Genomic DNA, 22370 nt, shown 5'->3' on the forward strand with positions numbered 1-22370 from the left:
GTGGAAGCACAAGGATAATTATTATTTTGTTTAAAACATTTAGGTAACTTTTCCGCTCAAAATTAAAATCTTAAATACAGTATCTTGACTTTCCAAATTGTGCTGCTTGTCTTCCTAGCTGTTCCTTTACAGTTCTTATGGGTTATTATGACTAAATGGAACACATTTGTAACAGAATCCAGCTTTAATTTTGTAACATATTTTTAGCACAGCGTGCAAAAGGCGCCATATGTCAGCGAACGCAGGAAGATACTTGGCAGGAGGTATTAAATATTGTATTATTGCACGTTATTCTGTGTGAAGATCTTCAAGAGAAATTACAGAGCTGCCTCTGTTAAGAAGATACAGCTTATGCTGGCTATATTCAAGTGACCCACAAGGCAAGACTTCTGGTTCAGGCAGACACGAAGCTACAAGAACCACGTTGGTTTACAATGAGAATTTTTTTTTTTTTTTTTATCTCTTTAGGTTTTTTTTGTTTTTGTTTTTTGTATTTCTCATTTTCCTCTTCTTTTTAAATGTAAGAAAATTTCAATGTGGAAGTGCATGATTGCAGTATATTTTAGGTATCATGAGGAGCCACATTTTTGTCCTTTCACCTTCTACCTTAAAGCAAATCTTGCACTTGCTCGAAACTGCCCAACACTGCTCTCTCCCTATGTAATATCGCTAAAGCTGGAGAAAAGTTTGAAAATATGCTTAGTATACACCCAGCTCCTGCACAGACAAAGGTGATATTACTATTTCCCTGGCGAGGTCCAAGGAACGCTGCGTATTGCCAACCTCCCTACACTTTTTTTTATTTGTTTTTTAACCCAGAAGTGGAGTTACACTAATATATATATATTAATATATATATATATATATATATTATATTATGTGTGTACAAATCACCTGGCTAAGTTGTATACAAAATGATGCTGATCTGTAGAATATTGATTGTGTAATGAACCGCGGTGCGTTTTAGGTTTGGTTACGAATACAATGTATATCCCTTGTAGTGGGAGAAAATGCAAATGACCAACATGTTGCCATTTATCCATGCAAATTACAACCTTGACACTCCCCATGTTGCGACATAACTATATAGCTAATCTGTGAGAGGCCATAAACTTTGCGGGTATGTTATTACATCCAAATGGAGCTTCTATAACTGACTTTCCGGAAACAAATGTATTAATCACTCCCCTGCATGTTAATGATGCTTCTAATGTCTACAGGTTTTGAAGACTATTTTAGTTATTTTTATATTACGAGCCTTCAGGCTTGACTAGTTAATATCTTCTGCTCCACTGGGCTGACCTTTCGCTCTCCTGCTGTGCCTCATAGTTATATGTGTGTTCTTCTGCATAGTGGAAGCTGGTAAGGGACGCTTGTTCACACTGACAATTCAGTCACACTCTGTGGGATTAAATCTTTCCCCAGAGTATAAATAAGACAGAAGAACAATGACCGACATTTAAAGAACTCACAAAGAAGCATCTTTCGGTTGGTAAGGCACTCATGGTAAAACCTATTAACTGCTTTATTGTATTGAAACTTTATATTTTAAGAATAAGGTTTAAACTGCGATATTTGTGCAAATGTCTGTCAAAGCATTATTTTCTGTGAACGAACACCAAGATCATTATTGGCAGATAAAAAAGAAGAATATTTTACAAAATTACTGCAAAATATAATAACCTGTATTGAGTTAATAAATAACAAATATTTGTAAATTTAAAATTGCACCATTTTGAGAAATGGTGAAAATTGAATGTACGCAAAAATGTAAATATCAATTTCACAAAATCTGAAGGTTCATTTTTCACTTACAGCTTTCAATGATTGAAAAAGACCACCCCAAACCATATATTTTCTGAAAGCACATGACCTGTAGAAGAAAAAAGGGGCTACTGATTTTAAAAGCCCTTCAATATTTGCGCAAATGTTCATCAAATCAATATTTTCGTTACAAATATACTTAAGTCATTATTAGCTGATAAAAACACAGTAAATTTTACAGAATTCTTGCTAAATTGCATTTTAAATATAAAAGCTAAACCTATATTATGTTAAAAATTAAATATTCATACATTTTAAATTGCGCCTTTTTGCGAAATGGTGAAAATCGAAAATGCGCAAACATTTCTCTAAAAATCTGTAGGTTTTATTTTTTACAAACGGCTTTCAATTCAGTTTATAAAAGACCCCCTTCCCCGAATCATATATTTTCTAAAAGCACATGACCAGTAGAATAAAAAGGAAGGTGCTACTGATTTTTAAGGCCCCACGATATTTGAACAAATATTTATAAAAACAATATTTTTGCTAAAAACACACTAAAATCATTACTAGCAGATACAAACACAGCAATTTTTACAAAATTCCTGATAAATTCCTACTATATATAAAAGCTTGACCTGTATTGAGTTCATAAATGACAAATATTTGTACATTTTAAAATGGGCCTTTTTGCGAAATGGTGAAAATCGAACATATGCAAAAAATGTATAGAACCAAACTTCTCGGAAAATCTAAAGTTTCATTCTTTCCTTACAGCTTTCAAAGTTTTTAAAAGACCCACAAACCATATATTTTCTGAAAGAGAATGATTAGTCAAATAACATTAAGCTGCTGATTTTCAAGGCCATGCAATATTTGCACAAATGTTTACCAAACCGCTATTTTCACAAAAATAAAAAAATAAAATCCCTATTTGCACACGCAAACACAGCATAACTTACAAGACTCTTGCTAAATGTCTACTAAGGCCCCCTTCACTTGGGGTATACTAAAGTATATGCCCATGGAGGGCCATGTTTACCTGCATGGGGATGCATGGGTGTTCTGTGCATCCCTGTGCAGGCAAGTCCTATTCGTGTCAGTTGGGACACAGCGGCTGCTGAGACTGATCTGACATCTGTGCGGGTGTAGGTGCATGGCCCCAAACGCAGACAGTGTGAGTTCAGGGACATGCACTCACATGGATGTCAAGTTGGAAACTGTGACTGTGTCCTTGCAGCCGCTGCATCCCAATTGATATGGATGGAACTGCCTGCACAGGAATGCATGGAACACCTGTGCATTCCCGTGCAGCTGCTGTGTCCCAATTGAAATCAATGGGACAGCATGCATGGGGATGCACAGAACACCCATGCATCCCTGTGCAGCTATACATGTCCTTACTGTAGAATGACCCGGGTGAACGAAGCCTTAGGCCTTGTTTACACTTGCAGTTGGGGGGCAGCAAAAATGTGCGATTCAGCTGAGTTTCTGCTGCCCACCAACCACCCCCCATAAGCTGCAATAGGCAGGGAAGGGAGGTGTTTAAATGATGCGGCCATCCGAACGCTACACATTCAAGTCTAAGGAAATGCCACAAAGGTTTGCAGGCGCTAAAAATAGTGGCTGCAAACCGTCCCTAAACAGCCGCTGCTGTGTCTCCAGTGTGAAAGCCCAGAGGGCTTTCACACTGGAGCGGTGTGCTAGCAGGACAGTAAAAAAAGTCCTGCTAGCCGCATCTTTGGATCGGTGAAGGAGTGGTGTGTGTATACCGCTCCCGCCCATTGAAATCAATGGGACACCGTGGCTATACCGCCAGCAATTTACCTCTTGCAGCGTTTTTTAACCCTTTCTCGGCCACTAGCGGGGGGACGGGGACCGCGGGGGTAAAAAATAGCTGCGCCTTACTGCCGATGCACCTCCTGCCCCAGTGTGAAAGGGGCCTAACATTTTCTCTAAAAGAGCCTTGGATAGCAGGAAAAACATTTTTATATATTATCCACTCTATTAAAAGACCCGAAGCTTTGGCATAATTGCACGTTTAAGTTATACTTTTTACTGATCTAAACCGCCTAAATGGACAACAAAATGTTAAATGATGTGCAGGGCTTTTTTTCAGTGGGGACGTGGGGGGGACGCAGTACCAAATGTATGTAATAGCAAGGGGTGTGCTGAAGGGTCTATTGATGCTGTCTGCTGGGGCATGTATGGTCACTGGTGGGGGTCTAATGTTGCTGGGGTGGATCTTTTGTTGCAGAGGGTGGTATTATGTTGTGGGTGGTTCATCTTTCTGTGTGGGAGGTCTATTGTGTGGAGAACTATTGTTGCTGGGGCGGGGTCTATTGCTGGGGGGCACTATTGTTACTGGGGTGGGGACCATTGTTGCTGGGGGAGTCTATTATTGTGTGAGGGATCTATTGTTGCTGGGGTGGGGTCTATTATTGCTGGGAGGGGAATTTTTGTTGCTTGGGAGGACCTTTTGTTGGGGTGGGATCTATTATTGGTGGGAGGGGAACCAGCGCTCAAATTTTTGTTGTCGGAAATTCCAACAGAAAATGTCCGATGGGGCCTACACATGGTCGGAATTTCCGACTGAAAGCTCACATCGAATTTTTCTTGTCGGAAATTCTGATCGTGTGTACAGAGAGAAGGCTTGGTTCCAGTAGTATTGCTCACAGTCTCCTGGCCCTGAGTAAGTTCCTTGGTCCCTGGTAACTATTATTATTTTTTTGTGTTATCACAGGCGGCAAAGACGAATGCATTTTAGCGACGGTGCAGTCATACTTTAAAGCTGTTTTGCTGTGAGTTCTGCTCTTGCAAATATATTTGGAAACTTTCTGTCTGCTTCAACCCCTTGTGCCCCCCTCCAAACGAGCAGCTGTCAAAGAAATCTAGGACCAGCACACTTTTGATTGTTTAGGTATCTCATATCTTATTCAACATTATAGGTCTTCCGTGCTGTAAAATTTGTTTGAATTTCAGATGCTGGTGAGCCTTGAAATGGCACTGAAAGCCCTTGAGCAATGAACATCAATAGCGGTGTGTTGTCAAAGCCCTTCTTCCGTTTTTTTTCTTTTGTTAATACTATTTTTACTATTTAACATTTGTTTAATGTACACTTGTATTTCTAAGGCCTCGTACACACGACTGAGTTTCTCGGCAAAAACCAGCAAGAAACTTGCTGGGATTTTTTTTTTGCAGAGGAAACCGGTCGTGTGTACATTTTTCGACAAGGAAACTGTGGAGGAACCCGTCGAGCCAAAAAGAGAGCATGTCTTCTTTTTCCTCGACGGGAATGGAGAAACTTGCCTTGTCGAGTTCCTCGACAGCCTAACAAGGAACTCGACGAGGAAAACGTGTTTCGCCCCTCGAGTTCCTCGGTCGTGTGTACGAGGCTTAAGAACCATATACTGAAAGCCGCTGCACTGCTTCACCTTTTAAAAGTACTATACAGAATTTGCAGAGGAAAACGGACTGAGCTTTTCATTCTCACTACTCTGACTCAGAAGTTCTTCTTCACAGGCAACTATATTCTGCCAGAACAGTAATAATTACTTCCGTTTTGCTACTTTGCAATAACTTTAGGTTGTGTAATAAGTCAGTATTGCATGGTGAAGGACGAGTTGACAATACCTTCTTTATTTAATTGGTTTGGGAAACCAGTGTTGTATCCCAATCTTTACTCCAGCTTCGGCCCATCGATCTCTCTGTTCCCTATTTGTTGGATGACATTTGTATTCTTGTGTTTCTCTATTCTTTCTGATGTGTGTTTAACTTCATTCATTTACACAGATGTACTTATAGAAGTACAGCCAAAGCTCGTTTTGGCTGTACTTCTTCTGTAGATCATAGGAATGCAGTTTGTTCTGCACTCCCATGACTTGTTTTCAGCTGACAGTGCGGGCTGAAGCCCGCTGTAGGCTGACATCACAGAGCTGGTCTGAAAGATCGTAAACATGGCCTGGATCTACCCAGGAGCCTGGAATGACACCTGGGTCAGCCCCTCAGCAAGCTGCCGAGAGCCTGAGCCTACCTCTCCAGCCCAGCTGGCTCCAGTAGACACGAGGGGGCACAGCAGTCCAGACAGCGATGACTGACACAGTCACAAGTTCTCTGCTCATGGAACACTAAGAACTGAGCAATTAGCGATGTTTGATCGCTCAGTCTTAAAGCCGGCAGGATACAGATGCAGCATTGAACCGATGCTTCATCCATCTAGATAAGTACGATTTGTAAAAAACAAAAACCCAAACTTCTCCCTTAACCTTCTAGCTGACCAGCCGCTGCAGTTATACTGCAAATCGCTGTAGTTATACGTCGCTCCTTTAAGAAGTCATAGCAGCCAGCCGCATGTCTCGGAAGTCGCGGGTGTGTGTAATCTCAGTTCTCTCAGGGGAGAGGAGACAGATCATGAACAATGATCGGTTTCCTCCCCTAGTCAGTCCCATCCCTCATACAGTTAGAACACACCTAGGGAACACAGTTAACCCCTTGATCCCCGCCTTGTGTTAACCCCTTCCCTGCCAGTGACATTTATACAGTAATCAGTGGCTCTTTTTAGCTCTGATCACTGTATAAATGTCAATGGTCCCAAAATAGTGTCAAGTTTCCGATCTGTCCACCGCGCAATGTCCCAGTCCTGATAAAAATTGCAGGTCACTGCCATTTCTAGAAATAATAATAATAAAAATTACATAAATCTATCCCCTATTTTGTAGACGCTTACTTATTGCGTGTTTTTTTTTTTTTTCTTTACCAAAAATATGTAGTAGAATACATTTTGGCCTAAACTGTTGAAGAACTGTTTGTTTTTGTTTTTTTCTGGATATATTTATTAGAGCAAAAAGTACAAAAATATATATATATATATATATATATATATATATATATATATATACGCTTTTTTTGTTTTTTATTATTATTATTTAGGTACTTATATAGTGCCGTCAATTTACGCAGCGCTTTACATATACATTGTACATTCACATCGGTCCCTACCCTCAAGGAGCTTACAATCTAAGGTCCCTAACTCACATTCATCTACTAGGGCCAATGTTTGGTTTTTTTTTAGACGGAAGCCAATTAACCTATCATCATGTCTTTGGAGTGCTTGTAGCGCAAAAAGTAAAAACCACAGAGGTGATCAAATAACACCAAAGGAAAGCTCTATTTGTGTTGGAAAAACGGACATACATTTTGTTTGGGTACAACGTTGCACGTTGTTAGTGGCGCAGTGCCGTATCGCAAAAAAATGGCCTTCCGGGGCTGAAGTGGTTAAATGTACATCCATGTGAGGGCCATGTTTTGTCCATACAAAATGCATGTGTGTTCCCTGCATTGTTGCTCCCAATTTGACATCCATGTGGATGCAAGTCCCCAAATGCATACAATGTTTGGGGACTCACACGGAGTACGGATGTAAAATTGGGAGCAGTGGCCCAGATTCAAGAAGCACTTGCGACCGCGCAACCATAGTTGCGCGGCGCAAGTGCTTACTTGCTCCGGTGTAACGAGTGCTCCTGATTCAGGAACCTCGTTACACCGAATGCAGCCTAGGATGTGACAAACATAAGCCTCCTTATGCCTTCACATCCCAGGCTGCATTCTTGCGTTGGCCGCTAGGGGGCGCGGCCTTTGTGATCGGCGTGTAGTATGCAAATTGCATACTACCACCGATTCACAAAAGTTGCGCGGGCCCTTCTCACGCAAGGTACGGAGTTTCCGTACTGCGCCTTTAGCATAAGGCTGCTCCTGCTAATAGCAGGCGCAGCCAATGCTAAAGTATAGCTGCGCCTCCCGCTCGCGACGTTCAAATTTCACGTCGTTTACGTAAGTGAACCGTGAATGGCGCTGGACGCCATTCACGTTCACTTACAAGCAAATGACGTCCTTGCGACGTCATTTGCTGCAATGCACGTCGGGAAAGTTTCCCGACGGAGCATGCGCGGGAGCGCGCCTAATTTAAATGATTCCCGCCCCCGGCGGGATCATTTACATTAGGCAGCCTTGCGCCCGGCTGCTTAGCATATTGCCCGCGCAATTTACGGAGCAACTGCTCCGTGAATCGCGGGCAAAGCACAATATTTGCGTGGGCGCAGAGAAAAAAATTTGCTTTTTGCCCACGCAAATATTGCGCGATTCTACTTGAATCTGGGCCAGTGTCTGCAGCTTCTCTGTCCCAATTAATAGCAATGTGACTGCCTGCATGTGGATGCACAGAACACTTGCACATCCCATGTGGGCAAACCAGGCTCTCACACAGGTGTAAGTATGCCCATGTGAACGTGGCCTTGCAGGGGACAACTTTCCACAATAGAATATGTGCTAAACACTCAGCTATCTGTGATTCCTTCACATTACTACCCCCTCAATCCTTGTTGGCATCTTCCTAGAATTGGTCTTAGGCCTCGTACACACGGCCGAGGAACTCGACGTGCCAAACACGTCAAGTTCCTCGGCGAGTTCAGCCCTGAAGCCGCCGAGGAGCTCGGCGGGCCGAGTTCTCCCATAGAACAACGAGAAAATAGAGAACATGTTCTCTATTTTCTCGACGAGTTCCTCGGCGGCTCCATCGGGCCGAAAGTGTACACACACGACAGAGTTTCTCGGCAGAATCCGGCTCTGACCGAGTTTCTCGCTGAATTCTGCCGAGAAACTGTCGTGTGTACGAGGCCTGAGTCTGTGTGTGATTTTGGTATGGCCTTTTAGATTGTAAATGCCTTTGGAGGCAGAGACTAATATGAAATGTTTTGCGTACTGTTCACTTAGAACTACACTTGCCCAAGTGTAAAAATTTCTAATATAAATGATAATTCTAAACTATTATAAATAACATTTGATAAGTAATTTAGTGTAATTGGTATTCTTGCAGTATTGTGTAGCCAAGTAGAAGATTCATTTGACTAATTATAGATTGTATTTAGAAAAAATAAAAATTTGTTTTTGGCAGAAAACTGTTTGTCAACTTTCCAAAAGCAAAATGATTTAATAAAGCATAGAAAATGTCCTCAACAGATAAGCAATTAGACATGTTACAGAGTGAATGGTCCCTTCACTGTCTGTATATCGTTGTCATGCATAACCCTAGTCTGGAATCAAGAATGATAGGCCTTCAATTTTAAGGACAGTTAGAGATCTCTTTCTTACCCCATCGCTCTGATCCTATCATTTGCTATCTTTTAATGGTTGTAAATGGTTTCATTATTCGACCACATGCAAAAAATGTATGCAGTCGTGATTTTGTGTTGAAAATTGTCAAAACCGCAAACTTGTGGCTCCATCAAAGGAAAAAGAATATTATAATGCAGGATTTATATAGCGCCAACAGTTTGAGCAGCGGTTTACAATATGGGGGCAGACAGTGCAGTTAAAATACAATTCAATACAGGGGATCAGAGGGCCTTGCTCGTTAGAGCTTACAATCTAGAAGGGAGGGTCAAGTGGAACAAAAGGTAAAAGCTGTGGGGGATGATCAGATGGAGAAAATTTAAATGGTTGTTAGGTGTGGGTAGGATAGGATTCTCTGAAGAGGAGGGTTTTCAGGGATCGTCTAAAAGCTAATAATGTAGGAGATAAATGGACAGATTGGGGTAAGGAGTTCCATAGGATTGGAGAGGCTCTGAAAAAGTCCTGGAGGTGAGCATGGGAGGAGGTGATGAGGGAGCTAGAGAGCATGAGGTCTTGAGAAGACCCAAGAAAACAATTAGGTTGATATTTTGAGACTAGGTCAGTGATGTAGCTGTTGACAGAGTTGTGGATGACTTTTTTTAAGTAGTTGTTAGTATTTTGAATTTAATTATTTGGGTGATCGGAAGCCAGTGGAGGGATTGACAGAGAGGAGTAGCAGACACAGATCAGTTGGTAAGGTGGATGAGTCTGTCGGCAGCATTCATGATGGATTGAAGAGGAGAAAGACTATGTAGAGGTAAGCCAATGAGGAGGGAGTTGCTGTAGTCAAGGCGAGAGATAACCAGGGAGTGACCTAAGAGCTCTGTTGTGTCATTGGTTAGAAAGGGGGTGAACTTTGGCGATGTTGAGGCGGCAAGATTTGGACAGTGATTGGACGTGGGCTTTAAAGGAGAGTTCAGCGTCCAGGACTACAGCTAGGAACTTGGCATGCAGGGATGGGCTTATAGTTGTTAAAAACTATAAGTTTGGTTTTGAATAGTTTAAGCTTGAGCCAGTGGTGTGACATCCAGACCAATATATCTGATAGTAAATTAGTGATACGTAAGGAGACTGAAGGAGTGAGCTGAGGGGTAGAGAAAAATATTTGGGTGTTATCAGCATAGAGGGGGTATTGGAAGCCATAGGAGGCTATCGGCTGACCCAGGGAGGAGGTGTAGATTGAAAATAGGAGAGGTCCAAGAACAGAACCTTGGGGGACCCCAACAGAGAAAGGAAGAGACGAGGAGGAAGTATAATTGTAAGTAACGCTAAAGGTGCGTTTGGAAGAGAACCAGCAAAGAGTACAGTCATGGAAACCGAAGGCGTGGAGTTTTTTGAGGAGGATGGGGTGGTCAACCGTATCAAAGGCAGCAGAGAGGTCCAGGAGTAGGAGTACAGAATAGTGTCCATTAGTTTTGGCCATTAGTAGATTGATTGTTGGTTTTAGGAGAGCAGTTTCTGTGGCGTGTTATGGAAGAAATCCAGACTGAAGGGGGTCAAAAAGGCTATTATCAGTAAGGTGGACGCTCAGTCGGTTGTAGACCAGATGTTCAAGGAGTTTGGATAAAAAGGGGAGCAACGAGGTGGGGCATAGGTTGTTAAGATTGGATAGGACTAGTGAGGGCTTTTTAAATATGGGGCTGACAAGGGCATGTTTTAGAGAGTTGGGGAAGATGCTAGAAGAGAGGGAGAGATTGAAGAAGTGGGTTAGAGTGTAGAATAGAGTAAGAGGGTTAACGTAGCATTTGCAAGGGAACCAGATCCAGAGGGCAGGTGGTAAGATGAACATTAGCAAGTAGTTTAGCAACCTCGTCTACAGGGAGTGCAGAATTATTAGGCAAGTTGTATTTTTGAGGATTAATTTTATTATTGAACAACAACCATGTTCTCAATGAACCCAAAAAACTCATTAATATCAAAGCTGAATATTTTTGGAAGTAGTTTTTAGTTTGTTTTTAGTTTTAGCTATTTTAGGGGGATATCTGTGTGTGCAGGTGACTATTACTGTGCATAATTATTAGGCAACTTAACAAAAAATATATATATATACCCATTTCAATTCTTTATTTTTACCAGTGAAACCAATATAACATCTCAACATTCACAAATATACATTTCTGACATTCAAAAACAAAACAAAAACAAATCAGTGACCAATATAGCCACCTTTCTTTGCAAGGACACTCAAAAGCCTGCCATCCATGGATTCTGTCAGTGTTTTGATCTGTTCACCATCAACATTGCGTGCAGCAGCAACCGCAGCCTCCCAGACACTGTTCAGAGAGGTGTACTGTTTTCCCTCCTTGTAAATCTCACATTTGATGATGGACCACAGGTTCTCAATGGGGTTCAGATCAGGTGAACAAGGAGGCCATGTCATTAGTTTTTCTTCTTTTATACCCTTTCTTGCCAGCCACGCTGTGGAGTACTTGGACGCGTGTGATGGAGCATTGTCCTGCATGAAAATCATGTTTTTCTTGAAGGATGCAGACTTCTTCCTGTACCACTGCTTGAAGAAGGTGTCTTCCAGAAACTGGCAGTAGGACTGGGAGTTGAGCTTGACTCCATTCTTAACCCGAAAAGGCCCCACAAGCTCATCTTTGATGATACCAGCCCAAACCAGTACTCCACCTCCACCTTGCTGGCGTCTGAGTCGGACTGGAGCTCTCTGCCCTTTACCAATCCAGCCACGGGCCCATCCATCTGGCCCATCAAGACTCACTCTCATTTCAGCAGTCCATAAAACCTTAGAAAAATCAGTCTTGAGATATTTCTTGGCCCAGTCTTGACGTTTCAGCTTGTGTGTCTTGTTCAGTGGTGGTCGTCTTTCAGCCTTTCTTACCTTGGCCATGTCTGAGTATTGCACACCTTGTGCTTTTGGGCACTCCAGTGATGTTGCAGCTCTGAAATATGGCCAAACTGGTGGCAAGTGGCATCTTGGCAGCTGCATGCTTGACTTTTCTCAGTTCATGGGCAGTTATTTTGCCCCTTGGTTTTTCCACACGCTTCTTGCGACCCTGTTGACTATTTTGAATGAAACGCTTGATTGTTCGATGATCACGCTTCAGAAGCTTTGCAATTTTAAGAGTGCTGCATCCCTCTGCAAGATATCTCACTATTTTTTACTTTTCTGAGTCTGTCAAGTCCTTCTTTTGACCCATTTTGCCAAAGGAAAGGAAGTTGCCTAATAATTATGCACACCTGATATAGGGTGTTGATGTCATTAGACCACACCCCTTCTCATTAAAGAGATGCACATCACCTAATATGCTTAATTGGTAGTAGGCTTTCGAGCCTATACAGCTTGGAGTAAGACAACATGCATAAAGAGGATGATGTGGTCAAAATACTAATTTGCCTAATAATTCTGCACTCCCTGTATAGTGGTGGGGTTGAAAGAGGGAAGTACCTGTGGGCATGACGTGTCAAGCGTGGAGATCTCCTTGTGAATTGTATCAATCTTCTGTTTGAAGTGATTGGCGATCTCCTGGGCATTGAGTTGGTGGGTGAAGGCAGTCGAGGTAGACGTAGAGAGGAGAAGGTAGAGAAGAGTTGACTGGCATGGTATAAGGTTTTGATGAGAGAGATAAAATAGGTCTGCTTGGCAGTGAGGAGGCAGGAATTGTATTTTTGGAGGGCAGATTTATACTGGTTGAAATATATATATGGAAAAGCAACCGGATAGTAAACGGCAAAATATGGATTTTAAAACTCTACTTCTTTTGTGAGGGTGACTACACTGGCTCTACATAGTCCCACTGTATGGGATGTAGCAACTCTTTCCGGCATGTTCCTGAAGGACTACAGTCCTACATACCCACGTATCCAGCTGCGACACATTTTAGCTCTTTTTTTTTCACTCATTTATGTATGCCCCATGAATGAATGCTAATGGGATGCAACAATGCATTGGAGTATGCAGGTGCAATGTATCTTGGGGGGTTGTATTGTAAAGAAAGCAGTGATTGTATGATATGTGCACTGCTTGTACCTAACAAATAGAAGTTTGGGAAGAGCTTTTCCTTCAATAGTACAGTGAGCACAGAATCATAATGCAAAAAATAAGTAGAAGAAAAAGAAGTAGTCACTCCAGGTAAGAAACCTTGATGATGATCTTCACCTCACGGAAACCATAGGTGCTAGCAATGCATTCAGCAAGACAGGAATAAGAAAATGTATTTCTGGACAGCCACACTCTGAACAAACATTACCTTTATTTAAATGGGATAACACTACAAGCCACAGCAAACTGGACAACTGACGCGTTTCACACTATTCCTAGTGTTTAATCATAGCTTATGATTAAACACTAGGAATTCATTTTTTTATTCCTGTCTTGCAAAAAATAAGTAAACATTATTTCTCATTCATTGAGCAACACAGGATTGAGAGACAATTGGTTTACACTGCTGCCTACAGGAGGAATTGGAAACTGGCAACAAAAAACAAAACGGTGACCAGCCTAGTATAACCTTTCCTACTCCCAGCAAGTCTCAGGCCTCGTACACACGACAGAGTTTCTCGGCAGAATTCGGCGAGAAACTCGGTCAGAGCCGGATTCTGCCGAGAAACTCTGTCGTCTGTACACTTTTGGCCCGATGGAGCCGCCGAGGAACTCGTCGAGAAAATAGAGAACATGTTCTCTATTTTCTCGTTGTTCTATGGGAGAAGGCGGCCCGCCGAGCTCCTCGGCAGGTTCATCCCTGAACTCGACGAGGAACTCGATGTGTTTGGCATGTCGAGTTCCTCTGTCGTGTGTACGAGGCCTCAGTTTTTTGCTAGTGCCCTAGGAGGTTGGAAGCCTTTTCTCTACTGAGAAATGTTTAATAATTTTTTACTAGCCATTTCTCTCTCTCCCCCCCCCCCCCCCCAAAGATCTTTCTTCAGTCAAAACTTCTCTACAAACTGCTTGAGTTGGCCTCTTATTCAAGCTATGCCCACATTCTCAGCAATAGCTTTGTAGGCCTTACTCAGACCCTTCTGGACTGAATAATGCCTGGGCTCCGTGTTATGGCACTTTCCAGAACTCTGTGTAATGTGATATTTATCTGCAGAGTGCTTTTCAGGTCCAAAGTCCAGGCACAGTCCCTGCCTGCATGTGGATGCACAAAAAGCTAATTGGTTAATTGAGGGACACAGGATAGAGACATCCAAAGGCAGTCAAATTTAGGGATGTGCAAAAACAAAACGCTAAGGCCTGTTTTGCACAGACTTCCAATTGTATAAGAGTTGTAAACAGCAAGCTTTTGCAGAGCTTCCAGCAAGCTTTGTTGAAGCTTTTAACCACTTAAGGTCCCCTTCACGCCGATATACGTTGGCAGAATGTCACGGCTGGGCACAAACAAGTACCTGTACATGTCTCCTTATGCCCAGCCGTGGGGTCGCGAGCGCGCAGACGGCGGCACTCTCGCGACCCGGTCCAGAGCTCTGTGGTGCTGTCATTGATCGTCTGTTCCCTGATATAGGAAAAGACGATCACTGACGTCACACGTCCAGCCCCACCCCCCTACAGTTAGAAACACATATGAGGTCACACTTAACCCCTACAGTGCCCCTTAGTGGTTAACTCCTAAACTGCAATTGTCATTTTCACAGTAAACAGTGAATTTTTTATGGTCCCAAAAATGTGTCAAAATTGTCCGATGTGTCCGCCATAATGTCTCAGTCATGAAAAAAATCGCTGATCGCCACCATTCGTAGTAAAAAAAAAAAATATTAATAAAAATGCAATATAACTATAAATTTTGCGCAAACCAATCGATAAACGCTTATTACGATTTTCTTTTACCAAAAATAGGTAGAATAATACGCATCGGCCTAAACTGAGGAAAAAAATTGTTTTTTTATATATTTTTGGGGGATATTTACTATAGCAAAAAGTAAAAAAATATTGAATTTTTTTTCAAAATTGTCGCTCTATTTTTGTTTAAATAAAAAAAACGCAGAGGTGATCACATACCACCAAAAGAAAGCTCTATTTGTGGGAAAAAATTACGGCAATTTTGTTTGGGAACCACGTCGCACGGCCACGCAATTGTCAGTTAAAACGACGCAGTGCGGAATCGCAAAAAGGGGCAAGGTCCTTAACCTGCATAATGGTCCGGATCTTAAGTGGTTAATGAACCAAAAAGAATATTGTATTTTTGTACTCACCGAAATATCGTTTTACTTGGAGTTACTAATACAGATACTTGTGTAGCGCCGACAATTTACGCAGCGCTTTACATATACATTGTACATTCACATCAGTCCCTACCCTCAAGGAGCTTGCAATCTAAGGTCCCTAACTCGCCTTCATACATACACATTCTAGGGCCAATTTCGACAGAAGCCAATCAACCTACCAGAATGTCTTTGGAGTTCATTGAGGAACACAGGCCCCACCCCTTTGTGTTTATAGTCCTGTTCTACAATGTCTCACTGAGATGTAGCCACTTCCATATTCCCTATGGGAACCATGGGCCAGATTCACCGCGGAGATACGACGGAGTATCTCAGATACTCCGTCGTATCTCTGAGTATCTATGCGACTGATTCATAGAATCAGTTACGCATAGATATCCCTAAGATCTGACAGGTGTAATTGTTTACACTGTCGGATCTTAGGATGCAGTACCGCGGCCGCCACTGGGGGGAGTTTGCGTCGTAAACCAGCGTCGGGTATGCAAATTAGGAGTTACCGCGATCCACGATGGTTTTTCGCGTTCGCTATTTCGCCGCTAGTCTAGTTTCCTGTCGCAAAGTTAGTCGTCGTTTTGGGTGCCTTAACTTTACACAGCACACGTATGTCGTCGTCGTTCCCGCGTTGAAATGTAAAAATTCACGTCGTTTGCGTAAGCCGTCCGGGAATACGGAATTACGCTACGCGCGTCGCCGTTTGAAAAAATGACGTCACTTCGCGCAAAGCACGGCGGGTAATTCAAAAGGGAGCATGTGCAGTAGGTCCGGCGCGGAAGCGCGCCTAATTTAAATGGCACACGCCCCTTTGAATTACGCGGGCTTACGCCGGAGGCTGCCGGCGTAGGTTTTCATTGCAAGTGCTCTGTATATCAGGCACTTGCCATGAAAACTTGCGGCGGTGTAACGTATCTACGATACGTTACGCCGCCGCACTTCTACCTGAATCTGGCCCCATATTCCTATATGCCAATGCATCCAGGTGCTCTTGAGGCATGCTTAGAGTAGGACAGGTTGATCAGTTTTTTTTTTTTCCTTTGCCAGTGTCCAACTCCTCCTGTAGGTGGCGGTATAACCCAATTATCTCTGCATTCAGTGTCCCTTAATGAACTGCAAGAAAATTATTTTAGGATGTGTACACAAATACATTTTCCACTGATTAAAAACAAGAGGTGATGCTTTGGATAACATGCTGAACTTTTTCATGTATTTTTGGCAAGCATTACACCCTGGTCAAAAACTTGCTCTGCTATACTCGTACTGTAATAAAATGGACAAGTCTTTTTTTTTTTTCTTCTTTTTTTTACTTATTTTAGATCTAGCTACACTCTAATGACAATATAATGCTGCAGATTATATAAGCTTTGTTCTGATCCCCCAGATCAGTATGTGTATGCCATCTATTAACAGTTGTGTGAGCCTGAAGTGCAGGTGCGAAACAATAGCACTGTCTTATTTGATTTTTACATCCACTTACCTAAAATTGCCTAATAATTGCTGATGCAAAAAATGAGAAGTAAATTGCCATGTGTAAATACCCCAGGGACTGTTAGATGAACACAGCATTTTAAAAGGTGGAATTTCTAGCATCCAAGTAGGCAATTTAGATAATCTGCATGTTTGTTTGCCATTTTCTAGCTTTTTAGATTCTGTTACATTATACGTTTCATGTTCAGGCTAATGGTATCTGCTGGGAGCAATAACAACTGCTTATGTTGCAACCTCTGCAATAGTTGTTATGGCAGTTTTTATTTTTTATAGTTAAAAAGTAAGCCTTTTTTTGTGACTCATGTTGAACATGCATGCTTTGCTTCACGTAGGGTAATTATGTAGGTGTTCTTGTTTTTAACCATCGACTGTCTAAGGAGCAGATTACAGCAATATTTACAACCCTCATGGTAGTGAGATGGTTAAAAGCCACCTAATGGTTTTCTCACTACAAGCTGAAATACTACAATATTTTCTTTCTGTTGCTATAGCTGTGATGTCACATGCTGATCCTGACATATGATTGGTTGTTTTGTGTTTTTTCAGATCCCTGCCTGTAGTAGAACACAAAGAAAGGACGAGACACCCACGTCTGTGCAAATAAGATTCAGCTGTGCTAATTAATGCAGACTTCTGTCTGGTGGCCTTTTTTCTTTTTTTAAGGCCTGCCTTTTACTGACAAATATAAAAAAAAAGTTATTTAATGAACTGTGAGACGAGGAGCTGCTGCTAACGGTCAGATTTCAAGATTCAGCTGTTATCCATTGTGCTTGATGCACATGTTTCTACACATTGCATTTAGGAAACGCAAGAAGAGAATCCAAAACGGCTGCAGGGGAACAATCACCAAACATGCCTACAGAAACACTACAGACAGGTAGCATGGGCAAACCTGTGAGCCCAGCAGTGGCGTTTACATCTGCTGTTCCACTCCGAATATTGAACAAAGGACCTGATTATTTCCGCAGGCAGTCAGAGCCTAATCCCAAGAGACTGAGCGCAGTGGAAAGACTAGAAGCTGATAAGGCAAAGTATGTCAAAAGCCAAGAGGTTATCAATGCCAAACAAGAACCCGTGAAGCCAGCTATACTTTCAAAGCCTCCGGTATGCCCTGGAGCTAAACGAGCTTTGGCCAGCCCAACTCTAAAGATGTTTAACAACAATGCAAAAAATGAAAGCTGTGTACAAAGGGAGAATTTAAAGCTTGAGATCCTTAAAAACATTATTAACAGCTCTGAAGGCTCCAGTACAGGTTCTGTGCACAAGCAAACATGTCGGAACTGGCCTCAAAATCTGTCAGACTCAGTTGACCAAAATCGACACTCGTTTGCAGAGTCCTTAAAAGTCTACCCTACACAGAGTCATGGGAGCCCTCAAGAGACCAACTCGAACATCAGCAGAAGGCTTCTTGACAAATCAGGTGATACTTTTTTACATGTTTCTCATAGTTCTTCAGACATTAGGAAAGTTACAAATGTGAAGCAGATAAAAGCGATACCATGCAGCAGTTCAGCACCACCATTGCCCCCAAAACCCAAACTTGCAACACTTACCACCCTCAAGTCACCGGACAATGACACAATGGAACCCAGCTGTGGCGTCATACGAAGGCCATCACTCCAGCGATCAAAATCTGATTTGAGTGACAGATACTTTCGTGTTGATGCGGATGTAGAGAGGTTTTTCAATTACTGTGGACTGGATCCCGAAGAGCTTGAAAACCTTGGGATGGAAAATTTTGCAAGGGCTAATTCTGATATAATTTCTCTAAACTTTCGCAGTGCAAGCATGATCAGCTCAGACTGTGAACAGTCTCAGGACAGCAACAGTGACCTTAGAGATGACAGTGCCAACGATCGTGTACCGTATGGTATTTCTGCCATAGAGAGAAATGCCAGGATTATTAAATGGTTATATAGCATTAAGCAAGCTAGAGATTCACAGAAGGTATCCCATGTGTGAGAGAGAACCAGTGGCAAACCCACGAGACTCCATCATGTATGTGAATTTTCAGTCGTGAAGGGTTGTCAAGTCTACTTGAAGTCTTGTAAACTTTTCAGTCTGCTCTGTGTTGCTTGTTGTGCAATGTTTTCAAGTTGCATGCATGCCAACATGTGAAATGACCTGGCTTTCACTTGAACAAATCCTTCAAAGCCCAGTAGAATCTACTCACTAACTGCCAAAAGTTTAAGACCACAAGTCAGAAATGAATTGCTCTTTTTTAAAGTGTTCCTGTCTTGTATACATGCATAAGTGGCAGCCACTTTGTGGGTTCGCTTGTTCTGTATATGAAATATATGGGCCAAAAAAAAACTTTTGCTGTGACTAAAGCATAAGGAATTTGGTGCCTTGTGTTTTGGAAATGTGAGAGTTTCTTAGCAAATTGATTGGCTGCATTCTCTTTGATGAGCAGCCCACCCACAAAATGGCTTTCTTTTCCCTGTGTGTGAGAGATAGGATTGCTTCAGTGTTACTGTGCACTGTTTACATGATTATGAAGGGTAGAAAATGTACTTAACATGCATATGTCTTATTGTGTTTTGTATACATATATATTCTGTTATATTTTTCAGTATAGGGTTTGCAAGGCACAAATGCTGTCTATTGCTTGCTTTCACACTAGTTTGTTTTTCCTTCAAGAGGAAATGGCAAGCATTGGACTTTGTAACATTGTTTTTTTTTTATTCCTAATAAGTGTTACTTTTCTAACCCCATCCATTTCAGTATACTGTACCAAAGCAGTTTATAGATTGTATGTCCCCTTATGCTTTTCAACTTATGTGATAAAGCATCATGGGAGATGGGGCACAGCTATAGAGATGGTGCATTATCTAATATCTGCAGTGTCTGCATTCATAGGCATAAGTTGTTTGGGAGACCAGAGGTATTTGGCATCATGGTAGATTGAAATTAGATTGGCCAATCCTCTGCGGTTTATTCCTGCAAGTGCAGAGAACAGTGCTGTTGCTGCAGATCATATCAATGCAAGGTAAAGTGTAGCTAAAACAACAAGCTTAAAGTAGAACTATAGGCAAAACACTTATTGTTTTCATTTTGGATAGAGTACGGAAGGTTATAATCCCTGTCAGGTTCCCCCCCAATATGTGTCCTATTGCAGAGATTTCCCTTCACTTCCTGTTCCATAGTCAAACAGGAAGTGAGAGGAAATCCCTGCAAATTAACAGATATCCTTGGGGACCCCAAAGTCACCAGAACAAGTGTCTCCATTGGAAAATATCCTCTCTATTACTTTTCTGGGGACAACCTAAAATTTGGGGGATTTTCTTTTACTTTCACTTTCAATGATAATGGTAAAAAGGACAAATAGAGAGGAGGAATTTCCCTAACGGAGGCACAGATAGCAATAAAAACTGACAAACATTCTAATCCCTCTGTGCTCTATCCAAAATCTAAAAAAAATAATTTGCCTTTAGTTATACTTTAAATATTGCCGCTTACAAGTCCTTTGACGGGGTGCTTGCATTTGTTTTCAGGCTTTTTTTTTATTATTTTCTCCTGGTAAAACTGCGAAAAACACCCTTACTGCCCCTTTATGTCTACACTCTCCACTTCTCCATGGTATCCGTTAAAGAAGCCATGGTTGTCACACAGGCTGGACTTCAAACATGTCTGCCTTTCTTTTTCTCTATTACATAATGGATTGATGGGACGAGTAGTTTACAAAAGAGAGCCAACATTGTTTGTTGGTTTTTTTAAGCTTACATGAAATAACACTGACATTGCAATTCTGACAAAACCAATATTTATTTTTTTCTGTATTTGCTAAAATGTTATTAGCCTGAAAAAGAAAACAAATGCCACCACCGTGTCATTAGTACTGTTAGACCCAGTTCACACAAGGGCAGCACGACTTTAGGGGCGACTCGGCAAGGCAATCTCAAGACGTCTTCAGAGGCGACGTGCAAAATTACTTTTGTATTGAAGTCAATGCAAGTCGGCCGGAGTCGCCCCCAAAGTTGTACAAGAACCTTTTTTTAAGTCGGAGCGACTTGAGTCACTCCTATTAGAACGGTTCCATTGAATAGAGCGGAGCGCGACTTGTCAGGCAGCTGAGTCGCCTGACAAGTCGCCCCTGTGTGAACTGGCTCTTAGGCTACAATGTGTTATATTTTTGTTTCGGATATATCTTAACCTGAAATACAACTGATGGTCGAACTGTGTTCAAATCCTTTCTCTGAGAGCCGTAGCAAACGTTATCAATTTCTGCAGAATTTTTTTGTGGGGTTTTTTTTGTTTGTTTTTTGTTTCCCATTTTTTTTTGCAGTCTTAAACTTTTGACAAGAACATTGAGAGCAAACTACAGCTGAAAAGAAAAGATGCCTTTAACAGATCAAATCTTTGCAACTCCATGCTACCATCTTGTTCGAAAATCATAAGCAGTCTGTTAACAAAAACTAAATGGAAACACACAGCCATATCAGTATAAAAATGAAATTCAAATCCTGGAATAGCCTCACTAGCTGGAATCTAGCTGAATGAATTGTATTTGTTGTCTTGCGTATGTTACATCTCAGTCTATGAATGTTTGTCTCACCTGAAAGTATTGTAGTTTAACAACTTAAAACTGCTTGTGTTACCCATGGCAGTTTGTTCTGCACGTTGGCCTTCTTATGGAATTCTCTTTTTTTTCTGTCTGAGTTTTCTTTTTGATGATGTGTCTTCCCAGTGGGTAATCAGCTGATGTTCTTCTGAGCAGTTTTCTAAATGCTCTTTGCCTGTGAAAGTGGTGGTAGCCATTTTGTCAGCTGAACTAGCTCACAGCCTTTTTAATTCTCTAAGCACCGGGCACCATATACAGGCACAACATGGCTGCCATTACAGTAATGAACTTATTTAATAATGATGTAAAGAGTAATAGAGTGCAGTGACCCTCACTAAATGTGTCCATAAGGGGACTGAATATGTAATGGGTAAGGCCATTTAAATCCTATATTTAGGTCAGCACCTCTGGCAGCCATCGTACTTCAACTTTAACCATAGCGGGCAATGGCTTCTATACAGATGTGTTGTGTTTTATGCTAGTTCCTCATTATCATATTTCACCAAGCAGTACTTCAAATGACATATTTCACCACTGCTATCTGTTCTAAGATGGCAGGGAACCACATATGAGAGACCCCTATATATGAGGAATCGCAAATAAGATTTTTGGTTTTCTTTCAAAGCTTCAAGATCTTGAGTCATCCGTTGTCAGTATCCATTCCTAAGCATTCAAAGGTGTTATGGCATGATGTATATGCATGTTGTCAATGTAGTAACTGTACAACTGTCTCTTTATCCCCCTTTACATTGAAAAAGATTAGTACATGTGCAGAATATCTGGAACTGTAATACTATGTTTACCTTTAACTCATTTACACCTCATTTATACTTCCCATCTGCATGTTTTGGTAACCTGAACTAAAACGTGTTTTAGAATGTACTCATTTAGCATGTCACCCTAATACACTATTAGAGTAGGCTGAATGCACCACACTGCACATCCTTGTCCTGTTCTGCATTAAAACAAATGCAGTCGTTCATAATGATTATGCATGCATTAACACACCACAACGGGCCGGAAAAAAAATGTGAAGGGCCCTTAAAAATTGCTGCATGTATGATCAAGTTTCAGATACTCATACACACGCACCAATTGTATGAACTTGTGACATGGTTGGGCCACAATTTAACAGTGTACAGATTTATAGTAAGAACATCATACAGTCAGTTTGAAAGCTGATTGGGCAGTTACTACTGATCCATTTTAGGCA

General features: G+C 41.6%; 1 protein-coding gene across 3 annotated transcripts in view; it reads left to right on the plus strand.

The window, feature by feature from the left end:
* Positions 1 to 19689, plus strand: part of FAM110B (family with sequence similarity 110 member B) — a 212444-nt gene extending 192755 nt beyond the window's left edge. For all 3 annotated transcript variants that reach the window (XM_040354238.1, XM_040354239.1, XM_040354240.1), the window contains one exon: positions 17143 to 19689. In XM_040354238.1, coding sequence (XP_040210172.1) covers positions 17449 to 18558 — 1110 coding nt within the window. In that variant the 5' untranslated portion in view covers positions 17143 to 17448 and the 3' untranslated portion in view covers positions 18559 to 19689. The remainder of the gene's footprint in view (positions 1 to 17142) is intronic.
* Positions 19690 to 22370: the final 2681 nt, after the last annotated feature.

This window comes from Rana temporaria, chromosome 5, assembly GCF_905171775.1.
Source record: "Rana temporaria chromosome 5, aRanTem1.1, whole genome shotgun sequence".
NCBI classification, from domain to species: Eukaryota; Metazoa; Chordata; class Amphibia; order Anura; family Ranidae; genus Rana; species Rana temporaria.